The sequence below is a fragment of the Phascolarctos cinereus genome, unplaced genomic scaffold (genome assembly GCF_003287225.1).
Source record: "Phascolarctos cinereus isolate Bilbo 61053 unplaced genomic scaffold, phaCin_HiC Scaffold_726;HRSCAF=1367, whole genome shotgun sequence".
NCBI lineage: Eukaryota > Metazoa > Chordata > Mammalia > Diprotodontia > Phascolarctidae > Phascolarctos > Phascolarctos cinereus.
Genome location: NW_027556098.1, coordinates 37096082 through 37114188, shown reverse-complemented (window position 1 = coordinate 37114188; position 18107 = coordinate 37096082). Strand labels below are relative to the sequence as shown.

Here is an 18107-nt window from a genome sequence, read left to right as displayed (position 1 = left end):
AAAATGATTGCAGGAGAAAGTGAAAAATGTTGGGGAGGTGATATGGAAAAATTGGGACACTAATTCATTGTTGGTGGAATTATGAACTGATCCAACCATTTTGGAGAGCAAGATGAAATTATGCCCAAAAAGTTATTACATTTCCTATACCCTTAGATCACTGTTACTTTTGTAGGGAGTCTATATTTTTATTTTTGCATCCCTATGTTGCATCCCTTAAGTAGAATATAGGCTCCTGGGGGGCAAGGACTGTTTCACTTTCTATTTGTATCTAGCACAGTGCCTGGTACATAGTATTTTCATAAATGCTTATTGATTGACTCAAATTGTCCTCGTCTTTAAGTCAGGGATTTATACCATACACAGCCTGCAGGGGGAGCAGAGGTTTGCAGTCAGAAATACCCCAGTAAAGAAAGATTAGGATCTGCGTATGTCGGATGGTGATGAGAATAATTGAATCGGATGACTCTCTTCTGTACAGCATCCAGTATTTTTAACTCTAAACCATACAGCTGCCACTTTGTTAGGATCTGTGGCGGCCTTGTGTCTAACTTAAAAAACAAGCTGGAAATGAAGGCAAATAGGTTTTTAATAAATGTCCTTGATGACAAAAGAAAATTATGAAAGCCAATTAGAGGAGTCTAAGAACCAGGACTAGTTCTGGGATTAGGGAGTTTTCCTTTTTTCCTTTTTTTTTCCTTTTTGCTCTTATGCATTTCTAGACTGTCTGCTTAAACTATTCATGCTTCAATTTCTCTGCACCAGCACTTTTGTGTGTGTGTGTGTGTGTGTGCAATGACATTTAAAGTAATATTTGTGAAAGCACATTGGGGCTTGTTGGAAAAGCATTCTGTAGGTACCAAGTACTTTTTTATATGTCATCTAACGGGAAATAAAATCTGCCAGATTAGATGATATTAAAAACAAGAATCACAAAAATTTTTACTTCTGATTTTCCAAGGGGACAGAGAAGAAAATAATCCTATGTTCAAAGCAATTACCCCAAAGCATACCAATTATATTTTATCTTCTTTTTAATTTTAGAGTCATATAAAGTAATGTGGAAAATTAATTCTTTCTTTTTTTTAGTCAAGCATTTTGTAATGTATATTGAAAATGTTTTAAAATTTGCAATCTGAAAATTAAAGCAACACAACACATGAGAAAATATTCCCCAGTTTGGGTCTATTCTTTGGGAAATTCCAGCATAAAGTCATTTGGAAGAAAACATGAGACAACAGTTTCAATCCTTTCTACTTTTGGCCTAACAGTAATCAGTTCTACAGAAGTCAGATGTCTGAGTTTCATGAGGTAAGCCAAGTATAATCAGCCTTGGTTATAAAGAGAAAAAGTAATGAGTCCCAGTAATGAGGGGTGAAAGGGAACACCTTATGGTCATTTGATATTTTAAAATCCTGCTCTATTATTGAAATGCATTTTTAAAAACCAGAAAATTCAGAAGTTACAGTTTTTGGAAACATTTTAATATCTCCGCCTTGCTTTTAGCAGCTTCTGGCCCAATTTTCTTCTTCCTGTGTATGAAAATCCTATTGAAGTAATTCAAGTTAAGTAGGTTCTAGGGAGAGTGATGCGGGCCATCAATCAGGCACTAGATCAATGGAGATATACTATAGTTTACTACTGCATAGTACAGTAAAATAAAGGAATAAAAAATGGGCACTGACACTTTAATGTACCCACTGTCTTTTAAAGTTAAAATCTGTACCGTAAATGGTACAACACTAGTTCCCCCTACTTTTTAAAATTTCCTGGGTTTAGCGGAAGTCAGAGAAATGGAGTTTAAGAAAAAACTTTTTTTTCTGAGAGCCTAAGTATCCTAACAATTCCTTATAGTCTTCTTGAATACTGCATGTATGTATCTTACCCATTAAGTATTTCACATGCTGGACCCAAGTCTATGAGGGTATTATGTATCCTCCTGGATCTAGAGAAGGAGGAAAACTCTTCTAGTGCATGTAATGAGAGAAGACACTGATATAACATAATTAATATAATACAATATAACATGTGTATGTACACACATGTTTATACACATATACTATATATATATACAATGATGCCTGTTGATTGTGTGTATATAATAATTACATATATATGAAAGTTTGAATATGTATGTATATGTGTATATATACACAAACATATATATACATACATATGTACAAAAATGCCTGTTGATTGTATGTATATATAAATTATATATATACTATATATACATATGTACAAAAAGGTTTGTTGAATGTGGATATGTGTATACCCAGATGGGTCCATGATCCCAAAAAGGTTAAGAACCTCTCCCTCATATACTTACCCTCCTCCCCCTAGAATTACCCTTGCCCCTTCCAGCCTGTGCAGTTTTGAGGAAAGGGAAAGAGGAATTACTAGCTATTGATCCATACATGTGTTTTTTAAAAAAATGAAAATCAATCAAAATCATATTTACTCGTGTTTTCCTCATTATCAAAAGATCCTTAGTAAATGTCAATGCATGGCACTGTGCTATCTATCATACAGAAGAAATTCAGATAGACACTGGGAATTTATAGCCTGAAAGTGATAACACTAATGCAGACAGACAGAAAGACAGGACAAAGAAAAAAAGTACATTCTGAACTGGAACATAAATAAAGGAATAAATGATGTATTAGTATCATGTATGTGTTGAAGCATAACAGTATATCATGGGGTGCTGATTGAAAAGGAAGTCACGGGAATTTCATGCTTAGCCAAAGAGAAGACCAGGCAGAATTGACTTCTTTTGTACTATGCCCAGTGTGTTTTGGATGCTTGATGAATAGGACTAATTAAGGTTGCATGGAGCTGAAGTGAGGATGTTATCGGGAAAGTTCACCCATGAAAATTTCTCTGGGGTTTCCTGTAAAGCAGATCCATTTCTCCTCTGGATAGAATGGATAGGTGGTGGCCATGAGCAGTCTGAGCCTCAGGCCCTTACCTGGAGGTTGGAGTCCTGGACCATGCATAGCTGCTCCTGGATTTTATGCAATTCTTCTTGTTGCCACCGAATGTTGGCTTGCAGGATTCGAGTCCGCTGCTCTAGCTGGTCTTTGATGGTTTGAAACATACTGAACTGTGCTGAGAACTTGAAGGGAAAGAGGGGGAAAAACATCACACCCACATTAAATGTTGATTTTCATCATTCAGATAGGTTTCAGTGATGAGCCCGCCTTATTTATCTTTTTTTTTTTTTTTGGTGAGGCAATTGGGGTTAAGTGACTTGCCCAGAGTCACACAGCTAGTGAGTATTATGTGTCTCAGGCTGGATGTGAACTCAGGTTCTCCTGACTCCCGGGCCAGTGCTCTATTCACGTTGCCACTTAACTGCCCTGCCTTATTTATCTTTTGCAAGCCCTTGCCCCTCCTCACCTGTGTCAATCCAGTGACCTCAATTTAGCCGAGAAGGGAGTAGGAGTAATGTCCATGAAGATCTAAAAGTATATATTTGAATCTAATGAAAATTATTATTTGCCCATAGCCTTCTTTCTTTTATGTGCCACATGGCACAGTAGAATGATCATTGAACTTGGAGTCAAAGAAGTAGCTGAGATAAAGTCCTACTCTGTTCCTTACGACAGCCAACATTTATAGTGCACAAGGTTTGCAAAGCACTTTACATGTTAAAAAACATTTATATAGTACCTTAAAATTTACAAAGTGCTTTATATACTTAATCTCATTTGAGACTGTGTATATAATTCATGTTATAGATTATACAGCAGCTGTATGAGGTAGGTACTAAAGAGATTATGAAACCCATTTTATGGATGAGAAAACTGAAGTTTTAAAGGGGTAAAGTGGGACATAGTCATATTGCTACTAAGTGCCAGAAGCAGTCGATGTGTGGCCACTTTATCTCTTTGGGTCTCAGTTCCCTCATCTGTAAAATGGGGGTATTGGACTAGATGACCACTACAATTCTTTTTAGCTCCTAATCTGTAATCCTCTGATACTATTTCTTTCTAGGTCAGTGGAGCTCATTCTAAATTTGTATGGTAAATTTATCTCACTACAGTCTGGTAATACTGTGTTATTGCTTGGTTTGGTAAGTACTGATTGCATATTCATTTTCCAAATTGAGAGAGAGAGAGAGAGAGAGAGAGAGAGTGAGAGAGAGAGAGAGAGAGAGAGAGAGAGAGAGAGAGAGAGAGAGAGATATTTTTAAAAAAGAATGTCAAAAGCAGGACACCAAAAGAATTCTCTCCCCACCTCCACCCACTGCCAGCGAGGGCATGGTAGCTTGCATGTAACGGATTCGCAGACATTTTTAGGTTCTATAATTATCCTGAATGTGATCCTGGACAGTCCTGGCCTGTTATGTAATGGATCACGAATGAGTTTTAATTTGATGGTACATTACACTGAAGCAGTGTTCTCTAAACCGGCCTTGAGGACCTTTTAGCCGGCTGGCAAAGATTTGGGGGTAGCTCTCAACATTCTTCCTCACCTTTCCCCAGGTTCTTGATGTCTCCTACACCTCAAGGGAATCTGGGTCAGTGGTAGCAAACAAACAAACAAACAAACAAAAAGGCTCCAGAAAAGTCAAATAAATTAATAAATAACATTCTTGTGTTTTGCAGTGACAGAATTTTAACCTGACGTTCTCCTGGGAGGAAACTAAAGGTTTGCTGTAGGCTTCCATAAAAGACCGTAAGCATGTTCAGATTTCTTAGCCATTCATTGTGTATACCTCAGGGTGGCCCTGGGAAAACCCTCAAGGGGACCCCAAAGTGTCACCTGCTCATTTAATGAGGGAGTTGTGCAGTACCATAGCATCAGGTGGACCCTACATAAGTGGCCTTAGAGATTTCAGTGAAGACAGTGAAGGTTAGAAGCAGATGACAGGTTGCTCAGAGTGTGACCTGTCTAGTGACCTCTGCTTAAGATCAGGAGGCTGTGCTAATGGTCTCTGGTAATGACAACTTTGTGACGCAGACATGCATTATCTTTATGTTTTCTCTTGCTTGCTTCCTCCCCCATAAAATGAATCTAATGATGTGTACTACTTGCTTCCTTTAGAAGGATGCTATGTGTGGGCTAATGGATTTCTGCTAAAGTGCTTTGAGATAGCAAAATTCTAAATAATTTCTTGAGGGAAAATGTGCATGACAGCTGGCATGGGTGAGGGCTGTGGATTATGGCTAAATTTTCTTTGTTATTTATTTCACCAACATTCCCTTTATCCCTGTTCAAAAACTCTGTAGTGTTCATGTTCTTATCTTTTATAAATGTATCCTCTAGTCTTCTCTTTTCATTCAGTCCTTTTCCCCCCCTGTGTATGAAAAGATGACCTTTTTTTTGGAGGTAGGGGTGTGTGGGGAGAGAAGATCAAAAGAATGGAATTATTAAATGATGCCTCATTGGAATAACTCACCAAGATTACATGATATGCACTAAAACCTCAATTGACCAGAATCCAAATAATGAAAATTCTGGATTAATTGGAATTTTGGGAGATGCACCCAACTTTTAGGAGTGAGCAAAAGAAAACAAGCATGTAACATATTTTGTTAAAAAAAAATCCAACTTCCTATATACCAGTGATGTCAAACTCAAATAGAAATGGGTCCCTGCAGGTTGCATAATGACTTAGAAAACCACAAATTAACATTATCTATGTTGTATTTTTATTTATTTAGCTAAACATTTTCCAATTACATTTTAATCTGGTGGTGGCAAGGTTATGAGTTTGGCACTTCTGTACACAATCAACCCAATATCCCACAGATACAGCTAAATATGTACAATATTACCTAGGGATAGATAAATAGCCCTGAGGAATCATAGAACTGCAAGAGTTGGAAGGGACCTCAGAGGCCAATCAATCCAATACATGCTTGAACAAAATTCTGCCTTACGAATGTTCATCCAACTTCTGCTTGGAAATCTCCAGTGATTGGAAACCCACTGCTTCCTCCATTCTACTTTTTGGACAGCTCTCAGTATTAAGACTTTTCTTCCATTAAACTCAGAAGTTTCATGTCATTCAGAAGGAATGACTCTCTGTCATACCCATCATTGCTCCTGGTTCTACCCTCTGGGGCCATCCAGAAACCTTTGCCACAGGACATCCCTCAAACACTTGAAGATGTCTTCTCTCCTCCTGTCTAAAGATCCTCAATCAAATCCTTCAACTGAACCTCATACAAAATGATCTACAACCACCTCACTCTACTGGTTATGTTTCTTTAATATGCTCTGGTTTGTCAATGTCCTTCCTAAAGAATGACTTCCAACAGTGAATATGATACTCCAAGAGTGTTGTCATCGGGGTGACCGGGGGAGGACGATCACCTCCGTCATCTGCCAATATTCTAAGATCAAGTAATCTTTTCTTGGCTAACATTTATGGATGCCCCCATATCTTTTTCACATATTATCAAGCTATCTGCTTTCCTCACCCTGAACTCATGCAGTTAGTTTTTTTTTATCCTAAGGGCAAGATTTTCAGTTTATCACCATTAAATTTCACTTTAATATATTTGGTCCACCATGTTGAATATATCCTGAGACATGTTTAGATCTTGATTCTATCACTAAGTGTTCGCTCCCAGCATGGTGTTATTTGCAAACTGGACAAACATTTTATCTGTAACCTCATCCAAGTCACTGATAAAAATATTAAAAGGCACAGGACCCAAGGGTAGATTCTTGGAGCATTCCACTAGACACTAGGCACTGATTGTGTCTATTCTTTGGAACCTATCATTCAACAAGGTCCTAATTGGCCTTTAAATGAAAAAATATCTTTGAAATAGGGGGGAAAAACCCTATGTACTTATACTAAAAATAATACTGATTATAGGACATACTTGGGCTTTATGTAGGCCAGATTTGAAAGGAAAGTATGGCTTATATTCAGAACAACATGGTATATTCTGTTAATCTAATGACATAGGATACAATCAGAAGTAGGCATGGCTAGAAGGTATAGGCAGAGTTGCAAAGTTGATTTAGTATTTAAAGTATTTAGCACAAGTGCTTTCAGATACTCAGCATCATTTATAAAGTTTTGTACAAAACTTCATAAAGAAACTTTCTTCTTGACAAGTGCCTATTGCAAAAGAGAAATGGGTACTTGTTACGATTTTCATTGGATATCTGATTTAGCATTAGTAAAACCTCATCAATCCAATGGTGAAAGGAAGAAGGGGGTGAAAAGTCTTTATGAAAGAACATTTTTAAAGGATGCATTCCAAGGATGATGCATATTATAAATTAAGCTGTAAGTGGATACTAATAATTAAAATTAAATGTAATTTTTTAAAAAAGGCCTACATCACACAATTACATACTATGAAACAAACAAAAAAAACCCCTTTATCTAACAAAAATTGATTCCTAGATCTGGAAGCTATAGGAGCTTTTAATTTCCTGAGTGCTTAGTTCCATTATGGGTAAAATCCTAAAAATTTGCAGCAAAGGAAATTATTCTATATGGTTTCCCCAATAAGGATCACAAATAGAATGTTTCAGTTATCACAGGTTCTGCACAAGTAGGCTCTAAATGAATGAGGTTTTATTGTTAATGGGAAGGGTTGTCAACATGGCTTGTCAAATGGTTTATGTGTGCTATGCTATTCTATTTCAAAGATAATGCTGCTGGATGCATATGCCAGTAGAGGATGGGTTCTAAGTCATTTTTCTAGTAGAAGGGTAGATTTGTATTCACCCACTCATATATTCTGGCTGAGTTCCTCTTGTCAAACACATTTGTGTGGTGACTCGCTGTGGTTATGGGGTGAAGTTTGTGGCCATGGGTTAAGCAAAGCTAACTGACTGGTCCACAGGGGGATAAAACCCAGAGGCTTGGTCTCATTAGCATGATGCACTAACCCAGTGAACTACTGTGTGTAAATACCGCATTCAGTGATTTAACTGACCAGAAATTGAACAACTTGGCTACGTAGGGATTTTTAAAAAACAACCAACATGATACTTCCTAGATAATATGTTGGATCTATAAGGTAATCTGGTGAGAAACCTTTGTGAGACTATTATGTCTAATTTAGCATATTATTAGCATTTAATAATATGCTAAATTGGAAAGATAGGAAAGAGGCATAGAAAACTTGGTAGAATATGTAGAGCGGCAGCTAGGTGGTGCAGTGGATAGAGCACTGGCCTTGAAGTCAGGAGGACCTGAGTTCAAATCAGGGCTCAGACCAAATACTTGACACTTACTAGCTATGTGACCCTGGGCAAGTCACTTAACCCCAATTGCCTTAAAAAAAATAAAGAACATGCAGAGAGATCCATGAAGATTACAAAAGAATTAGAAAACAAGACTAGGATGAAGAACTCGATGGTATAATTTATTTTGGCAGAGATGATATCTCTGATATTTTGAAAGAGATGATATCATCTAGAAGAATGAATACTCTTTACCTGTAATATGGGAATCAGCCCAAAATGACCATAGGAGGGGCAGGGAGAGGGACTGGACCTAGATTAGATTAGCTTCATATTCTGGATCCCTAGGGGGCAAGAGCTGTCTTTTGCTTTTCTTTGTATCCCTAGAGCTTAGCATAGTGCCTGGCACACAGTAAGCACTTTATAAATGCTCACTGACTGACTGATATATTATTTCATAGCTCTAGGGAACTCCTGGGTGAAGAAAATACCTTTTCCTATATAGGTCAGCACCTTTTCTGCAGCTTACCATCTTAATGGGTTGCCTAGTGTTAAAGTGACTTATTTGTCCAGGGGTCTCACCATCATCAGGAGGTGTCACAGAGGCTGGACTCCATTGAATCCAGGTCTTATTGGCTTCAGGGTTAGTTCTATATCTGCCATGCCATTAGGGGGAGTATCCTCTGATTGGAAATTTAGCTTTGCGTCTTAATATGCAGGTCAGCCTGTGTGCACACCCATGCGTGTGCATACTCAGGGAACCAGAGATGCCTTCATGAATGTCGGAGGGAAAGGTCTCAATCTAAGAAAAATTCTTGCCCCCTTCCCTTATCTCCCCCAAGTCCTAGACTCACCTGTGTCATCGGTGTAGGTGGGCTTTGCAAAACAGCCTGAGGCAGCAGATGCTGGGTAAGAAGATCACAGGATGACTGAGAAGGCAGAGAAGCCTGTGGGTGGAAAAGGAGGTGGGGGGTGGGGGAGAGGAAAAAAAGAATCCTGCTTTGTTAACAAATACAGTTTCCAGGGAGTTCAGTAAGTTCATAGTTGTGAAGCTTATGACCCTCCCTCGTCCCCAAGAGCTATCTGGACAGAATATACAGAAGGAGGCACAATTTCTGCCCCAAGAAAGATAGCTGGAAGACCAGAAGGGCTTTATTAGGTGATGAGGCACTTGTAGCTATGAAGAAATGGTGGGAACAAACAGTCTTGATACCATTTCTGTCAAATAGGTGCTATAGGCATCATTATTCCCACTTTACAGACTGAGGCAAACCGAGGTTTAGGTTAAGGGACTTGCTCCTGGTCATACAGCTAGTCAAATGAAATCTGAACCAGGTCTTTCTTACTCTAAGTTCAATGCTTTATTCCATTACACCAAGTTCCAGGAATTATTCAAAGGAATGTTATTTTATCCTATTAACTAAGCAGAAATAGCTGTTGCTTGCCTGGCCTTGGCAACTCAGTTCTACTCTACCTTTGTAAGCCTTAGTCCTTAATATATGTGATTTCGAGACAAGTGCTCACCATTGAGTAGTGGACACAGGCCTGTACTAGATGCTATTAGTGCCCTGGTGCTAGGCAGACAGCTTGGGATTTCCTATTGTTTATCTTCAACTTTAGTGAGATCGAATAGGTATTCTGTGAGATTTAGCTTTGGAATCTTTGGAGGGAGTCTTCTGAGAGATTAGTAATGACCTTTTGTCCCTGGCTCCATTCAGCAAGTCCAGGCAGACTATGGAAGATGGAACCCAAAACTTCATGGGTACCTTGAAAGATTTTAAATTAAGTTAAAAAACTAAATTTTAATTAAATTAAATTTTAAATTAAAAACTAAATTTTAATTAAATTAAAATTTAAAAATGAAATTCAAATTAAATTAAAATTTTAAATGAAATTCTCATTAAATTAAAATTTTAAATGAAATTCTCATTAAATTAAGATTTACATTTTTTTAAAAAGGGAAAAAACCTAATTTCTAAAAATATAAGGAGTAGCTAGAGGACAATCTATTGGGAAATAACAGTCATCATAGCTGATAAGCAAACTATTTCCATTGTATTTGAAAATAAAGGCTTGCTGGACCTATGCCATATACAACTAATGCAAGGAATAGTGCATTTTTTTATAGTCTCCAAAATTTCAAGGGGTGTGCGTGTGTGTGTGTGTGTGTGTGTGTGTGTGTGTGTGTGTGTGTGTGTAGTGTTCAGTATATTAGCTAACTCTTGGAAAGTATCAAAACATTAATGTTTCCTAGTACAGTCAATATAACCTCTGAAAAGACTTTCCCAGGCATTTTAGAGGTAATTAGAAATAGATTCCAGTACTCTCTCTTATTTTATGTGTGTACTCACAGGCACTGTACACAGCTAGGTGGCTAAGTGGATAGACTACTGAACCTGGAGTCAGGAAGACCTGATGTCAAATCCAGCCTCAGACACTTATGACCCTGGGCAAGTCACTTTGTTTGCTTCAGTTTCCTCATTTGTAAAATGAGCTAGAGAAGGAAATGGCAAACCACTCTAGTATCTTTGCCAAGAAAACCCCACGGCCAGACCCATGGGGTCATGAAGAGTTAGACTCAACTGAACAACAGCAGTACTCACAGGCATGGCAGCAGGTTGGCTGAGCCCTTGCATGGGTAACTCCTGCGGTAGGCTGGAGGTCCTTGACAAGGAAGGGGTGCTGGATTCTCTGATCAGTTTGGTTGGAGTGGCTGTAAGAAATCAAGGTCCTTAATGACTCACATATACTTTTGAAGCAGGAGGAGAAAGATAAAGAAAATAGTCAAAAATCACAAAAGAGTTAAGAATTCTCAGAACGGCTATAGTAGGAATCACTGTGGAAAGAAGGTCATCTCAGCCTGGGTGAATATATATGATTGATTGAACACCTGTTCAACTTTCTTTTTTTTCATGTTAACGAGGACAGGAATAGCATATAGTGGACATACACAGACAATCCTCAAGCTTCAATTTACCCATTAGCTCCATGTCCTCTCAGTAGCACCTAAGCTCCTTGGGGGGAGGCATTTTCATTATTTTATCTTTGTATTCTCAAGAGCCTGGTACAGTAACTTGTATATAATAGGTAGATAATAAATGTTTATTGAATTAACTAAATAGAATTGTTGGGGAGTAGCCAAAAAGACCAACTGTTTCATTTATTTTAGTGCATCTCTTCCTGATCCCTCTCAATGCTAGTGCCTTCTTTCTATTGGTTATTTCCGATGTATCCCAAATATATCTTTGTTTGTACATAGTTGTTTGCATGTGGTCTCCTCTAATAGATTGTGAGCTCCCTGACAGCAGGGACTAACTTTCACTTTTATTTGTATTCCCAGAGCTTAGCACAGTTCTAGGTACATGATAGGGATTTAAATGCTAGTCGAGTGACTTACTAACATCCTTTGGTAAAGATGTGAATAAGTGATAGAGTGACCACTATGGGATGAGAAACAGAAGTCCTGAGTACCAATCCCTTTGTAACAAGGGTTCAATTGTACTCAATTTGAGGACCCCATCCACCTCTTCTCTCCTCTCCTCTTTCCTCACCTGAGGGTGTTCTGCCCAAAGGAAGGTAAATTTTGATGGCTGAAACCTATCCAATTATATTGGGGTTTACTGGCTAGATTTCTTTCTGAAAGACCATGCCTTAAACACAATCCACTCTGGCTCTCATTGATTGGCCAATGATAGGTCCCTGCCCAAGCACCACTTAATGGTTATTTTTTGGGGTTCAGATGGCTCAGAGTGAATGTAAATAGTATTTGTTTCTCAGCAACCCTGAGGGTCTTCCCCAACCAGTTTGATTTGTTTTTTTAATTAAAGGGGCCATCCCTTGACTCACTTCTTAAACAGGCTTAATCACTGAATGGGCATTGCCTCACTCAAAGTGAGAACTTGGAAAGGCCTTAGTTTAAAAATGCCAAGGTCTCCCACTGCATCCTGGGCCACCTTCAATTGTCCTGGTCTACATATGGCCATTGGACCCAGATGGCTCTGGGGGAGAAAGTGAGTCTGACGGCTTTCTACAGCCCTCCCTCACTTAAATCCAATTCAATGGCAAGTCGTGTCATCATTTTTCTGATGTCATGGTCCTCTTTGAGAATGAAGGACTAACCACAACCTAATAGTAACCTTCCCCTGCCCCAGCCTATTGAACTGTAGACTGCAAAAGAACCTGATTACTGGTTATCAGTAATCTAGAGATATCATACTCACAGGTGGTCTCAGACATGGGTGTATGGGAGGATTTGTGGGAACTTCTTGAAGATGCTGACGGTGACTGGCTAGTGTTAAGGACAGAGGCACCCACTTCAAGTGCACTAAAGTGCTGTTGAGGATCCAAGCTTGCCCCCTTGTCCTTGAAAAAAATGAATAATGATGGTTTAATTTTCATTGTGAGAATAATATAGATGAATTCAGTCATCTTAAAATCTTAAATTTGCAGTTTTGATAATAACAGTACTTTTGAGACAATCGTTCCAAACATGTTGATGACATCAGTGAAAGGGTATTGGAATTTTCTGTCACATGTCTTGTTTTCATAATTTGACTTTTTAATTCAGATTCTCTTTAAAATTGGCAATCCATTCTAAAAGAGAAATTATTTCATCTGCGAAAGGCTGGTCATCCAGCTTTCCACAGTCTAGGCCCCAGGAGAATTAAGAACAGAATTAAGAGCCAAAGAATCATAAGATGTTAGAGCCAGAGGGGACTTTTGCAGTCATCTAGTTTAATCCCTTCATTTCACAGATTAGGAAACTTGAGGGGATTTGCCTAAAGCCTTGCAATGACTTGGTCACAGAAACATCACTACAACCCAAGTCTCTTGACCTGAAGGTCCATGCAATTTCTACTACACCATCACGCAGGCAGTAATGTGGACTAGGGGTTGAAAAAAATAAAAGTCAATACATTGAATTCTTAGATTTTCATTTGGTTCCTATTCATACCTATCTTCTACTTTCTTTACATGATAACTAGAACCCAAGTAATCCCTGAATAGAGGGAATATGAAATGAGTATCCATCTATTTCCTTCTGATCCCTATCTACTCATTGGCATCCGTTACCTGGATCAAAAGGACTGCGCAGGTGGCATGATGAGCAAAGTATTATGTATTTCTTACTCATATAAGCTAACTTCACATCTCCTATGGCTTAATTTTGGACATTTTGGTCAAGTTTGAGTTACAATATTTTTTCAAGCTGAAGAGAAAAATATATAGCTATCACATATAGTCATATTATCACTTAGAATAACTCTGTGGAAGTTACTGCACTGAGCCATGGGGTCACAATTGTGCTATTTGGCACAATGACAGTTGTGTGTGTGTGTGTGTGTGTGTGTGTGTGTGTGTGTGTGTTGCTATTCTTTCTCTTAGGAATTGTCATATCTAAGGATTATCTATGTCTGTAGTTTCCTAATTGATCTCCCTACTTGAAATTTCCTCCTAATCTGGTCAATCCTACACATTGCTGCCAAAGTGATTTTCCTGAAGTGCAGATCTGAACTCCAACAGCTCCCTATTGCTTCTGTTACATTAAAAAAAAAATCAGCATCAGTAACTCCATTTTGCTTTTATCCACCATTTTGTGAAGTTAAGTTTCAACTCCAGTTAAGTCACCTGGTTTAGGAGGTTTCACAAGAGTACTCCCCCTTCCTACTGTCACTTGACTTAAAGAATGTCACAAGAATATTCCTCTCCCTCTCACTTTAGTGTCTCCTGGTCCCCCGTTCCACACCCAATAAAGAACCAGATGTTTCAATTCCTATAATCCCGTGTTTCCCATTTTTCACTCCCTCCAAATTGTATATTAACTCTGAGACCAAGCTTCTGGCTCCTTGGCTACTGAGAGCCTTGGGCCCAGTTTGTTTTTCTGTATTGCCAAATAAATCATTACTTGTATACAATTAGTTGTCCACTGTTAATACTTTCAGGATAAAATATAATTTTATAATTGATTAATATAATATATTTAGCTTTTACAGCCTTTCGCCACCTAGTCCCAACTAAACTTTCTGGCCACAATAAACATTAATCCCCTCATGATCCAGTCACTGGCTTTCTCTCTGTCCTTTACTTGTGGTATTCCATTCTCTGTCCTGAGCCTTTATATTGGTTACCTTACCCTCCCCCTACCTTACCCTTCCCCTACCCTACCCTGAGCTTGGAAAGCACTTCCTCCTTATGTCTTCCAAACAGAATCCCTCTTTTTCTTCAGGATGTATCACCTTCTACTCCAAGTCTTTCCTGATCCTTTCACTGCTAATACTTTCCCTCTGAAATCATCTTACATTTACTTTCTTTCTCCTTCTACATGTGCTTATTATCTCCCCATTAGAAGGGACATGTTTAACAAAAACCTCTCCAAGAAAAAAATGTGTGTAGGACACACTTTCAAATTTAATCTACATTATTAACATTTTCTACGTCATTTTCTTAAGCCTAGATAATCAATAAAACAATCAAGCCCTGATTTTTAGCATTTGCTGACTTCCTGGGTGTAATAAATGGCTTTTCTGAGATAACTGGAGCTGGGTCTATCACTGCCCTGTGTGTAGGTATGATTTTATTCATTGTACTTGTATCTCTATTGCCCAGCACAATGCCTGGCATATTTTGTTGTTGTTCAGTTGTTTTGGTCATGTCTGACTCTTTGTTACCTCATCTGGGGTTTTCTTGGCAGAGATACTGGAGTGGTTTGCCATTTCCTTCTCCAGCTCATTTTACAGATGAGGAAACTGAGGTAAACAGGGTTAAGTGACTTGCCCAGGGTCACACAGCTAGGGTCTGAGGTTGGATTTGAGTTTCAGGTACTCCTGACTCCAGGGCTGACTGTTTATTGCACCACCTGGCATATAGTAGGAGCTTAATTGATAGATTGATTGAAGTACGGCTACAAAAACCAATATCCACATATAACTGTAAGTCATGTGACCTACAGTCCTTAGCAAGGCAATTTTAGGACCAGTTTTTGATTTGAGCTAATAACTGCTGTTCTCAAAGGTAATGTTTTGAGATTTTTTTTTTCCTGCTGGGACTTGAAGCTGGCAGAAAGTCTTTGCTCAGGAAAAGACACCTATTGCAAATTCATGTCCTAAACATTATGCTATCCTTCAGCCATGATGTATTGCCTCTAACACCTGCCTATTAACAGCTTAATATTACACTCTGACATGATTCACGATGTATTATGTGGCAGGCTTGGATATCAGACACTTCAATAAACAAAGACAAGATGTACCATATCACTATGCTGAAGATTAATAACTGTATTGTGCATTAGCATAAATCGTGCCAGCAGAGGATACTCTGAAAGGAGACTGAACTGCTCTCTCATCTTAAAAGGTGATTTTTTTTCTTTTACCCATCTCAGTCAATGATGGATTCAGATGTTCCTTCTCCAGCAGAGGATGATAATAGCATATATACAGCACTTTAAGGTTTACAAGGCATTTTACATGTGTTATCTCATTTAATCTTCACAACAATTCTGGGAGGTAGGTGCTATTCTTATCTCCATTTTACAGATGAGGAAACTGAGGCAGACAGTGGATAAGTGACTTGCCCAGGGTGACACAGTTAGCAAACGTCTGAGGCAAGATTTGAACTCAGGTCTTTCTCACTCCAAATCCAGAGCTCTAATCACTGCACCCCCTACTTGCTCCTCAACAGACAGAAGACACCATTATAGTGGGGAAAAAAGCCTGAGATTCATGAGAATTGGATGTTCCTCCTAGCACTGAAACCACTAAATTAAGAAACATGAGGCGAGCATTTCACTTTAACTTTTCTAGGTACGAAACGAGGGGCTTGGACTATCTTCATGAGTTATTCCCAAATCTAATATGGAAAGGGCGGTACAGTTTCTGTATGGATTCTAAGTTAACCTGGAATCAAGGGCCTTTTAAGGGGCTGGGGTGCAGCAACAGGTGTCCCTTCAATAATGAAGGGTAAATAGGTAACACTTAGGTTCATAAGGCCTAATATTGAAAACTACCTCCAGGATCATCCAGTGCAACCCTCTCAATTTTATAGATGAGGAAATTGAGGCCTAGGGAAATTAAATGATTTGTCTTAAAGTCACACAGATAGTAAGTGTAATAGACAGGATCTGAACTCAGGTCCTCTAATTCCACAGCCAGTGCTCTGCCCTCTGTCTGCTCCCATAATGTTCCATGGTCGTACCATAGTTTCTAACAATCATGGTATGGAAAAGGAAGAATACTGTCAATAGACCAGGTAAGAGATGAATGGTGAGCTAGCCTGGCTGTGGCATTAGGGAAGGGGAGGAAAAGGACAGATTTGAAGGATACTGGGAAGGGAAAAAGCAACAGGACTTCATTATAAAGGAGCTCTGCATACTATGGGCTCTCCATAGTATATTCAACTCAATTAAATTCAACTAACACTTAGTAAGTACCTATTAAGTACAGGGTACCATACTAGGTGCTGGAGATAGAAAGATGAAATCAGACACAGTTCCTGTCTTTAAGGAACTTGTATTTGAGTAGCAAGACAAGAAACATGAATAGTTAAAATTAGGTGATAATAAGTTCAAAGGGGAGTGCCACATAAATCTGAAGAAGAGGAGATCACTGGGGAAATCAGAGACTGCTTCATGGAGGATGTAGGACCTAATTTAGGCCCGAAAGCAAGGGAAAAGGAAAACACCATTCTGTCCTTGTGGGTGTCAAGGCCAATGGAACTTTAACTGTTGCAATGCTTTCCATAATGTCTGGTCTTTATGGTACAATTACCTTTCCTTATTATGTTGATAAAGATAGAGTATTACTGCTTAGAATTCTGTAACTGCAAGTGCTATCTGTTCTTACTCTGAAGATTGCAAATGAATCACTATTGCTTGCTCTAGAATGTAAATGTGCATACACATATTTGCACTCAGCTGTTAATAAGTAAGGTCTTCCTGGGATCTTTGTGCATTAAAAGCTTATTCCTCTTCCCCTGTGGAATCTGAATTGTCATTTCTTATGTTCAGTTATGAGGAAGGGGGGAAAATGTAAGCACCCCTATAAGGCCTTTGCTATTTCACTCAAGAGAATAACATAAAGCCATTTTCCTGGAACTTGACAGATAATGGGCACATATCCTGAAAGTGTTCATTGTTTCTTGCCTGCACCTCTAAAACAAGCCAATAAGTCTCTCCTTCTTTTCTCAATAATAACAATAGATAAAATGTCCACCTGAGTCCAGAGGGCCCCATATCACTTGTCATCATAGATAAGACACTCTGTGTTGCTCTCATTAGCTAATTTTGAGTGAAAACAAGGAAAACTTCAGTCCTTACTCTTATCAGCTCAATCAATATCTGTGCTCGTCAATCCTAAAGTGTAGATTTGGAAGCAGAAATAGCACATTAAGACCTTGCTCCCCACCAGTCGCCATCTTGGAGAACTCAAAACGGAGGGAGTATCTCTTAACACATACCAGAGACGGGTCTTTTTCCAAACAAAAAGAACAAGGCTGGGGAGCCATCTTTGGAATGGCCACACCACTCTAAAGTGAAGAGTTCTATAGTCTCGCCCCAATCTGGATGCAGATTCGGAAGCCCACAGCAGCCCATTCCTGTCTTCAAGCTGTTCTAAAGAATGCCCTTTGATAAATTTCCTTTGGACATGTAACATCCAGGCATTTATCCTGGAGGTGTTTAATGTGATGTCTTATGCATTGGTGTCACCTTTCCCCTCATTTGGAAAAGTATTTTCTAACAAATGAAGGCATGGAAATGTGTAAGAGAAACTGATCAATTCTCCTTCTCCTTATGAAATTCCTTGAACCCAGAGAGTCCTCATTCCAACTGATACATTGAGTTGGCCTAATTTTTTGGAGTCTTTATTTTTTTTTAATATATTTTTATTGATATCTTTTATCTTTACATTGCCTGTATTTCCCCTTTTGCACTCCCTTCCTATTTT

General features: G+C 38.7%; 1 protein-coding gene across 1 annotated transcript in view; it reads right to left on the bottom strand.

Moving 5' to 3' along the window:
• The window catches only part of NPAS2 (neuronal PAS domain protein 2), a 242957-nt gene that overhangs the window by 12577 nt on the left and 212273 nt on the right, over positions 1-18107 (bottom strand). Inside the window, exons 13-16 of the mRNA XM_020992942.2 lie at positions 12387-12528; positions 10770-10879; positions 9021-9113; positions 2972-3118 (exon numbers count right to left, since the gene is read on the bottom strand). Coding sequence (XP_020848601.1) covers positions 2972-3118; positions 9021-9113; positions 10770-10879; positions 12387-12528 — 492 coding nt within the window. The remainder of the gene's footprint in view (positions 1-2971; positions 3119-9020; positions 9114-10769; positions 10880-12386; positions 12529-18107) is intronic.